At 35.6% G+C, this 16284-nt stretch overlaps 1 protein-coding gene across 1 annotated transcript in view; it reads right to left on the bottom strand.

Annotated features, from left to right (window-relative positions):
* The window catches only part of LOC103267432 (MICOS complex subunit MIC27-like), a 71523-nt gene that overhangs the window by 10642 nt on the left and 44597 nt on the right, over positions 1-16284 (bottom strand). The window contains exon 4 of the mRNA XM_021716055.1: positions 4350-4541. Within this exon, the coding sequence (XP_021571730.1) occupies positions 4350-4541 (192 nt within the window). The remainder of the gene's footprint in view (positions 1-4349; positions 4542-16284) is intronic.

Raw genomic sequence — 16284 nt, 5'->3', positions numbered from 1 at the left:
CACTCACCTCAGCCTCCCAAAGGCGCGGGATTACAGGCTGAGCCACCGAGCCCGGCCATAACAACATTTTAATTACAAAAATCTGTAAACAACCCAAATGTCCATCAAGAGTAGAATAAATAATTAAATTAGGGTATATACATACAAAGGAATACTATAAATTACAACTACATGGAAAAATTTGAATGAATTTCAGAAATATGTTAAGCCAAAAAGCTGAGGTGCAGAAAATTGCAGACAAGAATGTTTCCATCAATACATAAATAGTTCAAACCTGAAAAACCAAAAAACACGATGCTTGGCAATACAGACATATAACGTAAAATTATAAAAGAGGAGAATAATAATAAAAAGAGTAGTGATTATCTCTGAATGAAACAGGAACACGAGACTTTTATTTTCCTTGAAACTGGGTGCTAGATACATGAATGTTCATCATTATTATCATATTATTATTAATTATACCTTTCATGTGTATTTCAAATAACAGGTTTTTATTTTTATTAACATTTAATAAAAACAAATATAAGTTTAAAATAACTGAAAAATGTAACCAGGTAAGGACTGACTTCCTTATAAAAAAAAAGCTTTTTTTTTTTTTTTGTTCAGGGTGTAGACCTTTCTATTAAGTTTGCTAATGACATCACTGGGGAGAATCAAGTTTACACATCAGCAGCAAGGGAACCAATTAATGATTAATTAAGTCAATTAATGACTTCTGACTTGATCCTCTACCAACAATAGACATGAGATTATAGCTAACAACACAATGTATTCTTGAAAAATGCTAAAGGAGTGATATATAGTGTCCTCACCACAAAAATGATAACTGTGAGTTAATGCATATGTTAATGAGTTAGATTTAGTCATTCCACAATGTATGCATCTTCAAAACATCATGTTATACAAGGCAAATATATACAATTTTGTCAATTTTTTAAAAAAATTAAAATAAGCCGGGCTCGGTGGCTCAGCCTGTAATCCTTTGGGAGGCTGAGGTGAGTGGATTGCCTGAGCCCATGAGTTCGAGACCCGCCTGGGCAGCAATACCTCATCTCTACAATAAATCAAAAAATCAACCGGGCATGGTAGCGCATGCCTGTAATTCCGGCTACTTGGAAGGCTGAGGCGGAAGGATCGCCGGAGCCCAGCAGGTCGAGGCTGCGGTGGCCAGGAGCGGCCACTGCACTCCAGTCTGGGCGACAGAGTGAGACTCCAACTCAAAAAAACAAAACAAAACAAAAAAACAAAAAATAAATAAAGTATTTTCCTTCTTAGGCATGGGCATTCAAACATTGAAAGGTTTATAATAAAAGGATTTCAGCTGTATTATGAAAATTTTAAGAACCAGCCAGTAGGATGTTACTATAGTCTCCACTGAGGAAAGAATATTCTCACTATGGATTGGAGATCTTGGGCTTAAATGCCACTTACTACTGTATAAATACAACTTGTTTTTACTCAGTTAGAAATTATGATTGGATTCAATAAACTATAAACCACATTTAAAATCAAATTGAACCAAAGTAACTAGAACTCTCAAATTGATATTTTTATCTGTTATTCTTGGTGACAACAAGCATATAACAAGAAAATAAGTCAAACTCTCATCACAGAGGGATTTTAAAAATAAATGTCCAAGGATGTGTACAGCTGTATACATGCAGCCCAATTGCCAGTCATTTTACTGATCTGCACATTGCAAATTTCATTGTTAAAAAGAATGAACATCCCATGGTTCTGAAGAGTTTTCTATTAAAGGAAGATTTAACTATGCTCACTAGATGGCACAGGAATAAACACTTGTATAAAAGATGGTTAACAGAAAGAGTTGAATTAAAACAGGATTTTCTGTTTAACTACAAGTTTATCAAAAGATTCAAATAACCAGAACATCTCGTTCAGAAAGTTTAGTAGAGGCTTCATAATAAATAGATTTAAAGAGAGGTGTAGCTCACATTATACAATAAAAGTACCTAGAAATGTTGCATGTAAATCACATTTTTTTCAACCCTTCAGAAATTCTATGTTCTTCAAGGATTAGATCCTGACTTGGTGAATAGTCCCTAGAACATAGCCGGCACCCAACTTTATTTCATAATTAATTCAATTAAATTATAATTTAAAATGTACTGGAGAATACAATAAATATCAAGGAATACTGTGCATTCTATAATGAAGAGCACTATTTTAAAATTCAAAAATATATAAATTCAGTTAATTCGGACAAATGCTAGTTACTGTTCCTCCTAGCTAGACTGTGAGCTGTCCAAATAGGAGAGTGTCAAGGAAGACTTAAAAGCAACATCTTTCTAAGATTAATAAAAAAAAGAGGAAGAACACTGGGAATCACCAAGTGTGTAGGAAAGTTAAGCTTCCCTAGATTGCTAATGAAAATTAATAAAACTTTACCTAGTGCTTAGAACAGTGCCTGACACATATACAAGAGGAGCTCAAGAAATATGTTTTATTGAATGTATGAATATTATTTTTATGCATGTTCATTTGGCAATTTTTGATTTTTTTGGTGCCTTTTGACTTATAATTCTGTTTGTAGAAATTCATCCTAAGAAAATAGTTATAGATATACGTAAAAATTTAGGTACAAGGTGGTTTAATAAGCGCTGATTACAACAGCAAACTAATTGGAAATATTCTAAAAATTAAAGGAAACTGTACAGGTGATGGTGGTACATTCATACAAAAGGTTACTTATGACATTATTAATTATGCCCAGCGTCATCTAATCAATCAGTAGTGGAATCAGAATTCAGATGCAGGCCTTTCTAATTCAAGAACACATTATTTAGTGTGTGGGTAAATCTTAGGAGTGACTTGAGGTTGAAAGAGATAAAAAGCACAATGTTTAATAGATTCAGTAACCACAATTAATAGTTCAACAGACTGGCATGATAGGCCAGATTAACAAGATGAAATTTCAGCAGGTATAAATATACCTTCAGCAGAGTTCAAAAAGTCCAAAAACCTAAGTACAGATTAGGAGAAGATATAGCTTATCAACAGCCCATGTAAAAATGCTTAATGAATTTTAGAGAACCACAAGTTTACTATGTCATGGTCAAGGGCTGGTTATGAACATGATTGATTTTGAGCACTCAAAAAAATTAATATAAAAATGTGGCCAGGCTCAGTGGCTCAGCCTGCAATCCCAGCACTTTGGGATGCCGAGGTGAGTGGATGGCCTGAGCCCACAGGTTCGAGACCAGCCCGGGTAACTTGGTGAGACCTCGTCTCTACAATAATATAAACTAAAAAGTTAGTCAGATGTGGAAGTGCACGCCTATAGTTCCAGTTACTTGGAAGGCTGAGGCAGAAGGATCACCTGAGCACAACAGATGGACACTGGGGTGGCAGTGAGTGTGCCACAGCACTCCAGCCTGGGCAACGGAGTGAGACTCCAACTCAAAAAAAAAAAAAAAAAAGGATGTGATAGTAGGCAGTATTAATAGAATAGCATATCTAGAACTAAAGAAGTTAGAGTCTGATTCTAATCTGTAGAAATCAAAATACACCTTGGTTCATATCCAAGTCACAGCACCAAAAAACAAAAATTGAAAAAAATATAAAAAGATAAAAACAAAACTAACACCTGAAGGAAACACTAACTATCCTGAAATGGCAGAGAATGACCACGATAGTGAGGAACTCAAAGCTATGACATACAAGAAACAATTAAAGCAATTAAAATGCTTATCCAAGAAGCAAAATTACAGTACAACTGACATCTGAAGTTGTGTTTTTGAAAGAGAAATGAGACTTTTTCTGTATGGCACAATTGCAAGAGATACAACAAGTTATTATGAGAAAGGTTTGTTTGGCAAAAGGATGGACCTTAAGTTGAATGAGTGCTTCCAAAAAGTGGATTGGGCTCCTTAGGTTACTTTACCCTAAATTTTAATCATGTAGAGGATAAACAGTTCCTAGGGGATTATAGTACCATACAGGAGGCTGATCTAGAAAACATCTCAGGTCACTTCCAAAACTGAGATCTTAGTGATTTTCTTAAACTATAGGTTTCCTAATACTCAATGTACCTGTATAAATTTTTCAAGATAAAACATTCAGATTGCTTAGGTCTATGTTCCTGTACTTCTTATTGATTATTTATTAAGAAACATCACCAACTGGTTTTCATTGAACTCAGAATATAGATGGTTGAGTCAAATATAATGTTTCTTTTGAGATACCTTTTTCTTTCAACTTATAAAATCTACCTAACAAAGACTTCAAAGATATTTTTGATGAGTAAAGGCAACTAAATAAAACTCCACATATTTTGCATCATCTTTATATTATACAAAGTTCATAAACTTTTGTAGGCAAATTACCTGTTCTGGTTTCACTAGCTGCTTTTTGGATTCCTCTTCTTTGACTCCAGATACATTTATAGATGCATGTATCAGACTTACAGGCATGGTTGTCAGTTTTCCCATCTGAGAAAGATATATCAAAAAGACCTTTTTAATTGAAAAGCTTCCCACCTTCCATTTCCTAATCAATTCTGGAGGACTCTCAGAAATCTATTGGTTTCACTTAAATATGTTAAACATCCCAAATTACTTCATACATTTAAAAAAATATAGTTCCTAAAACTCTCTTCTCATACTGGATGGTAAAGTATTATTTTTACCTATTTGTTAACACTGATTTTTATCTATTTGTTAACACCTACATATGGAATACACTAATAAAATGATTATCAGAAATATTATGATATAATAATATAGCAACACCATCATTAGTAAAACTTGAGGGATGAAGATGGATTGATTTTGGTTTTCATTTAGTCCACAAATATTAATTGAATACCTACTATGTGCCAGACATGGTCTCGGTGCTTAGGATATATCAGTGAACAAAACAAAGATTTCTGCTCCCAGTAGACAGAAAATATACACAATAGATAAACTACATGGTATATTACAAGTTGTTAAATGCTATGGAAAAAGTAAAAAATAAGGGTGGTCTAGAGTATAGGAAATGCAGGCTGCATCTTGAAATACAATTTTTATTTACAATATTCATAACAATAATTTCCTTTGCCCTTGACTTTCCCAATATATTCCTTTTTACCTGTTTCATATTTAATCTAAAGCAAAAAGTGGTCTTTCTTTTGGATATAACTTGATTTGAATAAAGAATGCAGAATTATTGGCTCTAAGAATAAAGTGTTCTAGTTTTATTCAGGAACCAAAATAATTCCCAAAGATTAACCATTCAACAAGACTAAATAAAAAGCTTTACAAGAGACAAATATTTTAAGAATCTAATTCTTTAGATGGCAAGGAGGCTTGCTGAAATCGATAAAGGACACTTTAGTCAAGTGATCAATACATAACCTTGTTTCATGTGTGTTTCTATTTAAAGATCTTAACATATAAAGGACCCCAAAATGAAATTTATTTATAAAAAATTGTGTATTTATTCTTACATGTTGAAACTTCAGACACCTTTAAAGTACTCTCCATTTGATATAATACCCCTAAGGAGACACTTTTTCCACTACTCACAACAGTTTTTAACTCATCGGTTTTGATACCTTTTACTGGTTCTTTTGCTTTTTGTTTCACATCTGCTTTTTGTTTCACCTCTTCTGTTTTTTGTTTCACCTATTCATCATCGCAAAATATTTCCCTTTGAGAACTTTTTTCATCCAGGGAACAGTAAGTTGCTTGAGGTGAGATTGGGTGAATAGGGAGGGTATGGCATGGGGGTCCATGCCATTTTTGGTCAAAAACTGCTGAACACTGTGTGCAATGTGGGCAGAGGTGCGTTGTTACAGTGGAAGAACCAGAACCTGTTTGCCACAACCCAGGACATTTTTTCTGAAAATTGTGATGCAACCTTCTCAAAACTTCCAGATAAAAACTTTGGTTAACAGTTTGATGCGGAGGAACAAATTACCAGTGTACTACAAAAAGCCTGTCCTCCAAAGGATAATTCTGGTATTTTGGGGGATCCCCCTTATATAGTGTTGATTTATTGACATTGAACTCATGGCCAAAGGCACTATAACTAATTCCAGAAATCAAGCCTTTATCTAACAGACATATCTCCTCCATAAAGCACATCACAGCTTTCTTGCACTTAAGAACAGACAACACTTCAACATGATGCTTGGGAGTCATTTTAAATAGCAAAATCAGCTGGACTCGGTGGCTTAGCCTGTAATCCCGCGCTTTTGGGAGGCTGAGGTGAGTGGATTGCCTGAACCTGAGGGTCCGAGACCCACCTGGGCAGCAAGACCTCATCTCTACAATAAATAAAAAAATCAGTCGGGCATGGTAGCGCATGCCTGTAATTCCAGCTACGCGGAAGGCTGAGGCGGAAGGATTGCCGGAGCCTAGCAGGTCGAGGCTGCGGTGGCCGGGAGCGGCCACTGAACTCCAGTCTGGGCGACAGAGTGAGACTCCAACTCAAAAAAAAAGCCAAATCACCAAAAAAAAGCCCAAAAATGTGACACTAAACAAACATCACAAAAAGAACATCTGTTCACAGTATGAAAGCTGAAACAAAAAGGCAAAGCACTATCTTGTTTGAACTCAACTAAAAACTGGAATGTCGGAGGACTCAAATCAAAATTTTGTACCCTTTGTGCTTGTCTGAGAATGACCAAGAAAGTGCCAGGAATATTGATTTGGGGGGTGTCACAAATAAATTTGAGTGAGTAGACAAATTCATAAATACAAAATCTATGAATAGAGAGAATCAACTGTAATAGATTTTATACACACACACACACACACACATATATTTCTTTTTTTTAAGAGACAGGAACTCACTCTGTCATCCAGGCTGCAGTGGCATGAGCATATTTTACCACAGCCTTGCTCTCCTGGGCGCAAGCAGTCCACCAGCCTCAGTCTCCCTACTAGCCAGGACTATAGGGTGTGCCACCATGCCCACCTAGTTTTTTGATCTTTTGTTGCAATGGAGTCTCACATTATTGCTCAGACTGGTCTGGAAGTCCTGGCCTCAAGCAATTCTCCTGCCTTCATCTCCCAAAGTGCCAGTATTACAGGTGTGAGCCACCAAGTCCGGTAAAGAATTTTTTAAAATGCCATATAACGTGCTTCCTTTCAACTATATTAACATCTCACTACTTAAAGGCTTGGTAAGTATTATAGGTTCTTTCTTCTTTACTAACAGAATTGGAATTTAAAGTTCTCTTAAAATTCCTGTTACCTATTTTGTAAGAAATAGCATATATTTACTATAAATAACCTAAAATCAGTCTTAATCATTAGGTATGGGCTGGGCACAGTGGCTTATGACTGTAATCTGAACACTTTGGGAAACTGAGGCAGGGGAATACTTGGGCCCAGGAGTTGGAGACCAGGTTGAGCAACAAAGTGACATGTCATCTCAAAAATATCAAAAAATTAGCTGGGCATGGTGGCATGTACCTATAGTATCAGCTACTCAGAAAGTTGAGGCAGAAGGATCATCTAAGCCCAGGAGGTCAAGGCTGTGGTGAGCCCTGATTGTGCCACTGCACTCCAGCCTGGTGAACAGAGTGAGACTCAGACTCAAACAAAACAAAACAAAATAAAACGAAATCAAATCATTAGGTCTGCTTCAGAGATATAGCATCACGTTGCAAAAGCCAGTTTATTATATCGAGTCCTGTGATAACTATAAAACAAAATTACAATTTAAAAATGTAAACCCTAAAAACTCAAAGGAAAATGACATGAACAAACCACGTGGAGGCAATGATCATACAGATGGGAGTAATTCAAAGTTAATCTACAACCAATCAAGTAATTGTCTATTCCCAGTGGGCAGTCCAAAGAGACAAAGAAAACTGAAAGAAAAAAGAAATCTTAAAACTATTTTAGTAACCATATTGTTGGTGACAAGTGTTGGCATTTTATTATTAAACTGCTGAGTATATAAGACAAAATTAAATATGCTGCTATTTGAAAGACTGGGATTTTCAGTATGAGAGAAAGATGCAAGATTGATAAAGTTAAAACCCTGTAGTGTTCAACATGAATCAGAATTTTCAGTTGGATTCATGATAATGGCGATATAGGAGACAGAGACATGTTACAAGACATCATGGAAATCCAATAAGCAAATTCAAGAATTCAGAAATTATAGGGCAAATTATATGACCTAAAGTTTTCCACAAATAAAGGGAGAGAGATGGAACAAGAAACTTAATATTAATAAACTGAAACATGTAGACATTATTTGGATCCAGAATAAAAAAAATAAACTTTTAAATATTATGACACATCTATGCATATTTTAACAGTGACTGGATAGTTGATATCAAATAATTATTGTTAAGTTTTAGGTGTGATAATAATTTTGTAGTTTTTTTAAAAAAAGAGTTTCAATTTGTTAAGAGACACATACTGATATTTTTACAGATGAGATATGGCTGGGATTTGCTTCAGAATGATCCAGTTGTGGGATATAGATGAAGCAAGATTATCCAGGACTTGATTATTATTCAAGCTGGCATAGCATTTCAAATCATACCATAGTATAATATTTCACATGGTTCTCTACAGTTTTGTAAATGTTTGAAATTTTCTATAATAATTTTATAAAGATTCCTATAAAACAGGATACATCCCATTACAATCTTTTGACAGTTTTTTTATAGTTAGAAGAATGAGGATAATTTATCACAGATACAGAAAAAAGGCAGGAGCAGAAGGAAGCACTCTGGTATTACTAACTTCAATATTCAACTGCTCTTCTATTCTCAAGTACCAAAATAAAGTAGCTTAATGTTTATTTCTTGTTTATTCCTTACTTTCTATTTCATTAAACAAACATCAAATACCTACTGTATAATTATAATTAGGTGCTGGGGTTACAAAGATGATTAAGATATGATTCATGTCCTCAATGAGTCACAGTCTAGTAGGGGATACAGGTATGTAATACAACGGCCTAGCATGAGTGTTATGATATAGGTAGGCACAAAGCGCTAAGGAGACCACCAAAGTAGACCAGGTACTATCTGTTTGGTAAAATAGTAGAAAGAGGATAGATTTTAGAGTTCGACTCATATGCAAATTCTAACTTTATTACTTACTATCATTGTGGCTTTGAACAAGTGATCACCCTGAGTGTCAATTTCTACATATGTAGTATCATGTATCTCACAGGTACTAGCACAGAGAAAAGGCTCAATATATATTAGCTATTATCACCATCATCATTCCTGTCATCATCAGTCTCCTAGCCCATGGCCACCACTCCAGTCTTATCTAATTCCAACCAACTGTAACTGCCAGTCAAATCAAGATAATTATTTTGTCAATCAGATCACTATCCTACTCAAAAAAATAAATTGGTCTCCTCTTTTCTAAAACTTGACTTAAAACTATTTTGTATTTTTCAGGCTCTCCGTAATCTCTCTCCAATCTATACAGGTAGTCTTATTTCCCACTTCTCCCCATAACTCACCCTGAGTTTCTTACTGCATTTGCAGCTAGTCATTGGTATTAGCATGTACTCCCCAAGTAGACTGTTAACTACTTGGGTACAGGGGCAAAATATAAACTTGGTGCCTAGAGATTAGTTCCCTGGCACTGGTGAGACCTTCAGCTAGATTGGAAATCCAAACATCAAACACATAGGTCTGAGAAGTTTAAAAATATATTGCTGTTTATCTTTCACCTTTGAAGTACCTTTGCTCATCAAATCCCCCACTGCATTTTAAAATGACAGTTTAATAGTGGCAGCAAATGCTGTGACAGGTTAGAAGAGTTGCAGTGCTGCAGGAAAGTAAAGTAAAACACTGCCTTTCATCTTACAGTCACCAGTCTGGCCTGTATTATATCCTGACTTCACAGCATTCCAAGTCACAATATAAGGTCTTTGATCAATATACAAGGGGGGGAACTCCCTCCAAATGGAGTTTAATAAAAAATTGTATTTATTCTTACGTGTTTAAACTTCAGTCACCTTCTACTTTCTGTTTCATGCAATATACCTACTGAGATACTTTTTCCACTCCTCAGAACAGTTTTTGAACTCATCCACTTTGATGCCTTTTAGCGCATCTGCTGGGTTTTTGTTGTTGTTGCTGTTTTGTTTTGCCTTTTCCACATCAGCAAAACTTTTCCCTTTGAGGACTCTCTTTTCATCAGGGGAAACAAAAAAGATGTTGCTCAGGGTGAAATCAGGTAAATAGGGAGGGTGGGGCATGGACCCCATGCCAGTTTTGGTAAAAAACTGCTGAACACTCAATGCAATGTGGGCAGGTGTGCTTGTAAATCACCATTCATGAAATGGGCAAAATGAGTCTCCAAAAAAAAAGCTCACTGAAGTCGAAGGCAGCTTCTCACAACAATGCTAGCTGGTACACTGATGCTGATGGGTTCCTAGAACACGTACCTAGTGGGGGAAGCTTAGATTACAAGGGGCTTGCCCTTCAAAAAATGATTCTGGCTTTTTTGGGTCCCTCCCTCATAATTCATAAAAGTGATTATGCTTTCCACTTCACTCAAAGAAAGAGTAACCATATTTTTGACACCTGTGGTAACAAGCCGCAACATAAGCTGGCACACTGGAATACAGGTACACAACAAATACCCCATACAAACAAATAGACTTTCAAATTGAGATTTGTAAGAAAATTCAATGTGCTGAGAGGCATTTGCTTTCTTTTTAGCCAACACTATAACATTCTGGGTTTTATACAATTATAATATTGTCCAGCAATGCCTTGTGAACTATACAATTTTTTGTTTTGTTGAATATATATTTTAACATTCTATTTTGAAATAATTTTAGACTTACAGAAAATTTTAAGCTTCCTATAGAAAATCAGAGTTCTCATGTACCCTTCACTTAGCTTCCTCTAACATCTTATATAATCATAATACAATTATCAAAAATAGGAAATTAACATTGATAGAATACTACTAAGTAACTTACACACTTTATTTAAATTTTAGCAGATTACCCACTAATGTCCTTTGTCTGGTCCAGGATCTTAAGCAGGATCTCACATTGCATCAGATAGTTTCTTGGTTATTATTTCATGACAATAACACTTTTGAAGACCACTGACCAACTGTTTCATACAATGTCCCTCACTTCGGGTTTGTCTAATGTTTTTATTTTTATTTTTATTTTATTTATTTATTTATTTTGAGTTGGAGTTTCACTTGTCGCCCAGACTGGAGTGCACTGAACGCTCCCGGCCACCGCAGCCTCGACCTGCTGGGCTCCGGTGATCCTTCCCCCTCAGCCTTCCAAGTAGCTGGAATTACAGGCATGTGCTACCATGCCCAGCTGATTTTTTTATTTATTGTAGAGATGAGGTCTCGCCAAGTTGCCCAGGCGCATCTCGAACCCGCAGGTTCAGGCAATCCACTCACCTCAGTCTCCCAAAGGTGTGGGATTACAGGCTGAGCCACCGAGCCCGGCTTGTCTGACGTTTTTAAATGATTAGATTAAGGGTGCATATTTGGGGCAAAGAATATCACAGAAGTGATGTTATGCCCTCCTCAATTCACTGTATCAGGAAGATATATGATGTTGATATGTTTATATGTATATTGTAAGGTGCCACACCCTTAATTTCTCTATCTGTCCTAGAATATTTGACAGAAGAACAAAAATCAACCAAAAAAGAAATAGTCTAAATTTTACTGATCATTCATCTAAAACTCCAACTACATCAGGTCTCACACCACAATAAAAAATCCCAGAGGTAGACACTGGCAATTTTAAACTTTACATTTGGGAAAATAGAGTTTGTGAGATCTTGAAGATTCTAAAACATGCCCAGGTCTGTTCTTAAACAAGTATGTGATTTCTGGTTAGCCATGTCACTTCTCTGGGCCCAACTTTCTTTTTTGCAAAATGAAGAGCATAAAGCAGATAATTTCTTAGGACCCTAATCTCTTAGGACTGCACCGTCCAATATGGTAGCCACTAGGCATGTGTGCAATTTATATTCTAATTAAAATTAAATTAAAACTTCAGTTCCTCCATATCACTAGACATACTTCAAAGTCCCAGTAGATACATGTGACTCTAGTGGTATCACACTGGGCAGTGTAGGTATAGATCATTTCCACTAGCAAAGAAAGTTTGACTGGAGAGCACTGCCTTAGAGTTCCACCCTGTAGTTTCTTTTGAAGAGTCTACCAAAAGAGAGAGATTATATTTACATGAATTTTGCTTTGAAACATCCTGGTTTGAATACTCTATCCTTTAAGCATAGGAGAGGGACCCCACAACACCTGGAATTATTTTTTGGAGGGGCTTGCATTCGGCTTCAGTGAATTTGTTTTTGGAGATTCTTTCAATGCATTTGCCCATTTCATGATGGGTGGTTTACAAGCACACCTGCCTACATTGTGCTGAGTGTTCAGCAGTTTTTGACTAAAAATGGCATGACCCCTGAGCCTCACCCTCGCTATTCACTTGATCTCACCCCGAGTGACTTTTTTGTTTCCTCAGATGAAAAGTCCTCAATGGGAAACGTTTTGCCGATGTGGAAGAAGGAAAACAAAAAAATGGAAGACACACCAAACCGCAACAAAATTGACAGGTTCAGAAACAGTTTTTGAGCAGTGGAAAAAGGGTCTTGATAGATGTATTGCATCAAACGAAGAGTTTGAAGGTGATTGAAGTTTAAACATGTAAGAATAAATACAGTTTCTTAATAAATAAAAAAATAAAAAGAGAGGCTAATTGTTATTCCCTGCTCTAAGTTTTAACACTTCAGAAAAAATGGTGATGTTTTACAGGCTAAAGGAAAATCAAGAGAGTGGATAAAGATGATATCATTACTTCATATTTTAGACCTTGGAGCTTACATTTGTTCAAGGATAGATTACTTTGATCTGCTATCATTAATTTATACTAAAGTATATTATACTTGATGCAAAGCTGAGGCTAAAGTGGATATAAAGTAGCTTACGTTTAGTCATTTTCTTTAAGGAAAATGCAAACTGTGAAGTTTAAAGTAGAGGGAGAAAACAAAATTTAATTAGAGGGTTAGGGCAGTCTTCATGAAGAGTGCTGTATCTGGGTTTTGAATCTCCACCACAAGCCAATATAGTAGATATCACTTAGGATGCTTTTGGCAAAGTTTTGGAACTTCTAACTGAAAGTGGCTTAAACAATGAAAAAGAAAAAAACTAATTATCTGTATAACAGAAAGTCTAGAAGTAGGCAGAACTTGAGGACTGGTTGATTCAGTAGCTTATCAAGGACCTATGTTCTTCTATCTATCTGCTCTGTTGCCCACATTAAAAATGTCATTTTAAACATGCATAACATCTGGTGTTTTCTTGAAAATTAAATATTAAGGAATACTAAGAGAAAGTGTGAAAGTAGCACATCTGTAAAAGCAAAATAATCTAAAGATGAATGCACTGACAAAATAACACCTATGGTCTAATATATTAGTAATGGCAAAGGGGTAGATAATTAACATTTGTTGAATGCTTACTATGCACTGAAAAGATGTGGACACCAGTAAGGAAAACCAGTACCAGCAGTGACCTCTGGAGAACAGAAAACCAGAGATAAAGCTGTCTTTGATTTACTGAACATGTCACACTGCCCACAAAGCCAACAAGTTGTATATATTTCGTTTCACATTTATGGAAAAAAGCAAATGTCACCAGAAACCTTTTCAAGACAGTACATTCTAAGCTATTTCTGGATACAATACCTATTCAGGTCTACTATCTATATTTACATCTTCACTTAGCTAACAGCTAAAGCATATTACAAGTGGCAAAGTTAAAATTGAAGACAGTGAGTGATGAAGAATGGGTTCAACTCTGGTTTAAGATAAGTGGGAATTGCATGGTACATTTGAGATATAATCCTCATCAAAATTAAAGCTCCAGGCTGGGAGTGGTGGCTTACACCTGTGATCCCAGCACTTTGGAAGGTTGAGGCCCAGGAGTTCAAGACCAGTTTATGCAACATAGTGAGACCTTGCCTATACCCCGCCCCCCAAAAAGTGAAAAAAATCAGCCAAGCGTGGTGGCATGCACCTGTAGTCCCAGCTGAGAAGCAAAGATCACTTAAGCCCAGGAGTTCAAGGCTGCAGTAAGCCATGATTATGCCACTGCACTACAGACTGGGCAAAAGAGTGAGACCCAAACTTAAAAAAAAAAATAATTAAAGTTCCAGCACTTAAAAAGTCAATCTAAGTCACTCAAAACAAATCACTTCCCAGCACATTGTGGCAATATTACTATATTATTAAATTATAGCCTACTAATTTTAAAGCAATTCAAGAACCAAGTTACTTTAATTATGATGTAGTATTAAAAAACTAAATTATATTGGAATTTCTTAACATTTTTATCATTCAACAATTATGATGTAATTACTACTAACACTTGAAAATGTCAAAAGTTTACCTTAGATAAATAAAAACCTAAGTAGAAAATTCAAAAGAAAAACATATATAGGGAGTACAGTTACACAAAGAAACATTTGAAAAACCAGAAATGACACAAGCATAATTCAAAGGCAACAAGTTTATGGTAATCAGGGTCAGACAAATACTAAATATCATCAAAATCAGTAATCAGATTTTTAAAAATTCCTAATGGCTTCCTTTTACATACACATATATACACACACATATGCTATATCTAAGGAAAAAACTAGGCTATGTCTAATACCTTGTGGAAATGTGGGAAAGGAATATTGAGAGCATTCCATGTAATTGAAAAGAAAGTAACATTCCAGTAAGAGATGATTTTTTAAAATATTATCAGTTTAGATTCAAAACAAGATTAAATAAACTATACGAGAATACTGAATTAATCTTTCTAAAATACTGTTTTTTCTCTCAGCTCAACAAACAAACATCCTTTAGTTTACATCCTTCGATATACCCTCTTAGCCAAATTAGTCTTTCTAGGTCCCAAACATGTTGAGCACATTCCTTTCTCAGTGCCGTCACTTACTCCATCTTTCTTGCTAGAATGTCCTCCCCTTTCCTGTATGAAACAGTACTTGGCACACAGCAGGTACTCAAAAAATAATTGTTGGATTAATACACTTACCTTAGCACTGCCCTTAACTGAAGACCTAGTTCAAGTTCCACTAGACCACTTAAAGCCATCTCTCTGAATTCATATGGTTCTTATTTTTGCGAAACACTAATTTTGTATTTAACAAACATTATTTTTCTTTTAAAAATGTGTGCAAGTCTATTTTTCTACTAAAACGTAAACTCCTTGTGAGTAATCTTATACTTATTGGAATCCAAAGGATTTTGTAGGATTAAGGACTTCAAAACTAATCAATAAAGTGGTTTATAAGGGCAGTATACATGGAGAATCTAGTTAAGTTCTTTGATATAACACTTACTGAATGCCTATGTGCCATGCATTTGTGAAGGCAAACAACTAAAGGTCCTAAAGTTAATCCAAAACTGTAAGACTGATTCATTGGTCCAACTTTTTTAAAAATTTAATAAAAATTATTAACTATCTTGTCCCAAATTATAATTAGTCTGAAAATTTTGCATATGTTTCCAAGACCCCAGACTCTCTGAAGCATCTGAGGACCCAATCAATACGGTCCCACCACAGAAAAAATCCATCACTTAAAGTGTATTTTATCCTGGTACACAGATACAACATTCTCACAAAAATTTCAAAGAGTCAGATACTATAATCAATGTTCTAAGAATCAAATACTATAATTTTGCAAGGGGAGAGAAAGTATCAATAATGAAGTGAGGTCAAGATGGCCAGTAATAAGCAGAACTGATAAAAACATTGCAAAAATTTGTTGAATTGTGCAGCAAAATTGTTAGCTAACTGTGAGAAGTATAGCAGACAAAATAAGTATTGCTACAAGAACAGTTAGGAAAATCTTAACTGAAAATCTTGGCATAAGAAAGGTGTGTGCAAAAATGGTCCCAAAGGAGCCCTTGCATCACAACAATGCACCAGCTCACACAGTACTATGAGGCAGTTTTTAGCCAGTAACCAAATAACTGTATTGGAACACCCTTACTATTCACCTGATCTGGCCCCCAGTGACTGTTTTCTTTACCCAAAGATAAAGGGAATATTGAAAGGAAGATATTTTGATGACATTCAGGACATCAAAGGTAATACGACAACAGCTCTGATGGCCATTCTAAAAAAAGAGTTCCAAAATTACTTTGACAGGTAGATTAGGTACTGATATTGGTGCGTAGTTTCCCAAGAGGAGAACTTCAAAGGTGACCATAGTGATATTCAGCAATGAGGTATGTAGCACTTTCCCTAGGATGAGTTCATGAACTTAATT

The sequence above is a fragment of the Carlito syrichta genome, unplaced genomic scaffold, assembly GCF_000164805.1.
Source record: "Carlito syrichta isolate Samal-C Ts95f unplaced genomic scaffold, Tarsius_syrichta-2.0.1 Scaffold308134, whole genome shotgun sequence".
NCBI classification, from domain to species: domain Eukaryota; kingdom Metazoa; phylum Chordata; class Mammalia; order Primates; family Tarsiidae; genus Carlito; species Carlito syrichta.
This window is presented reverse-complemented; position numbering and strand designations above follow the sequence as displayed.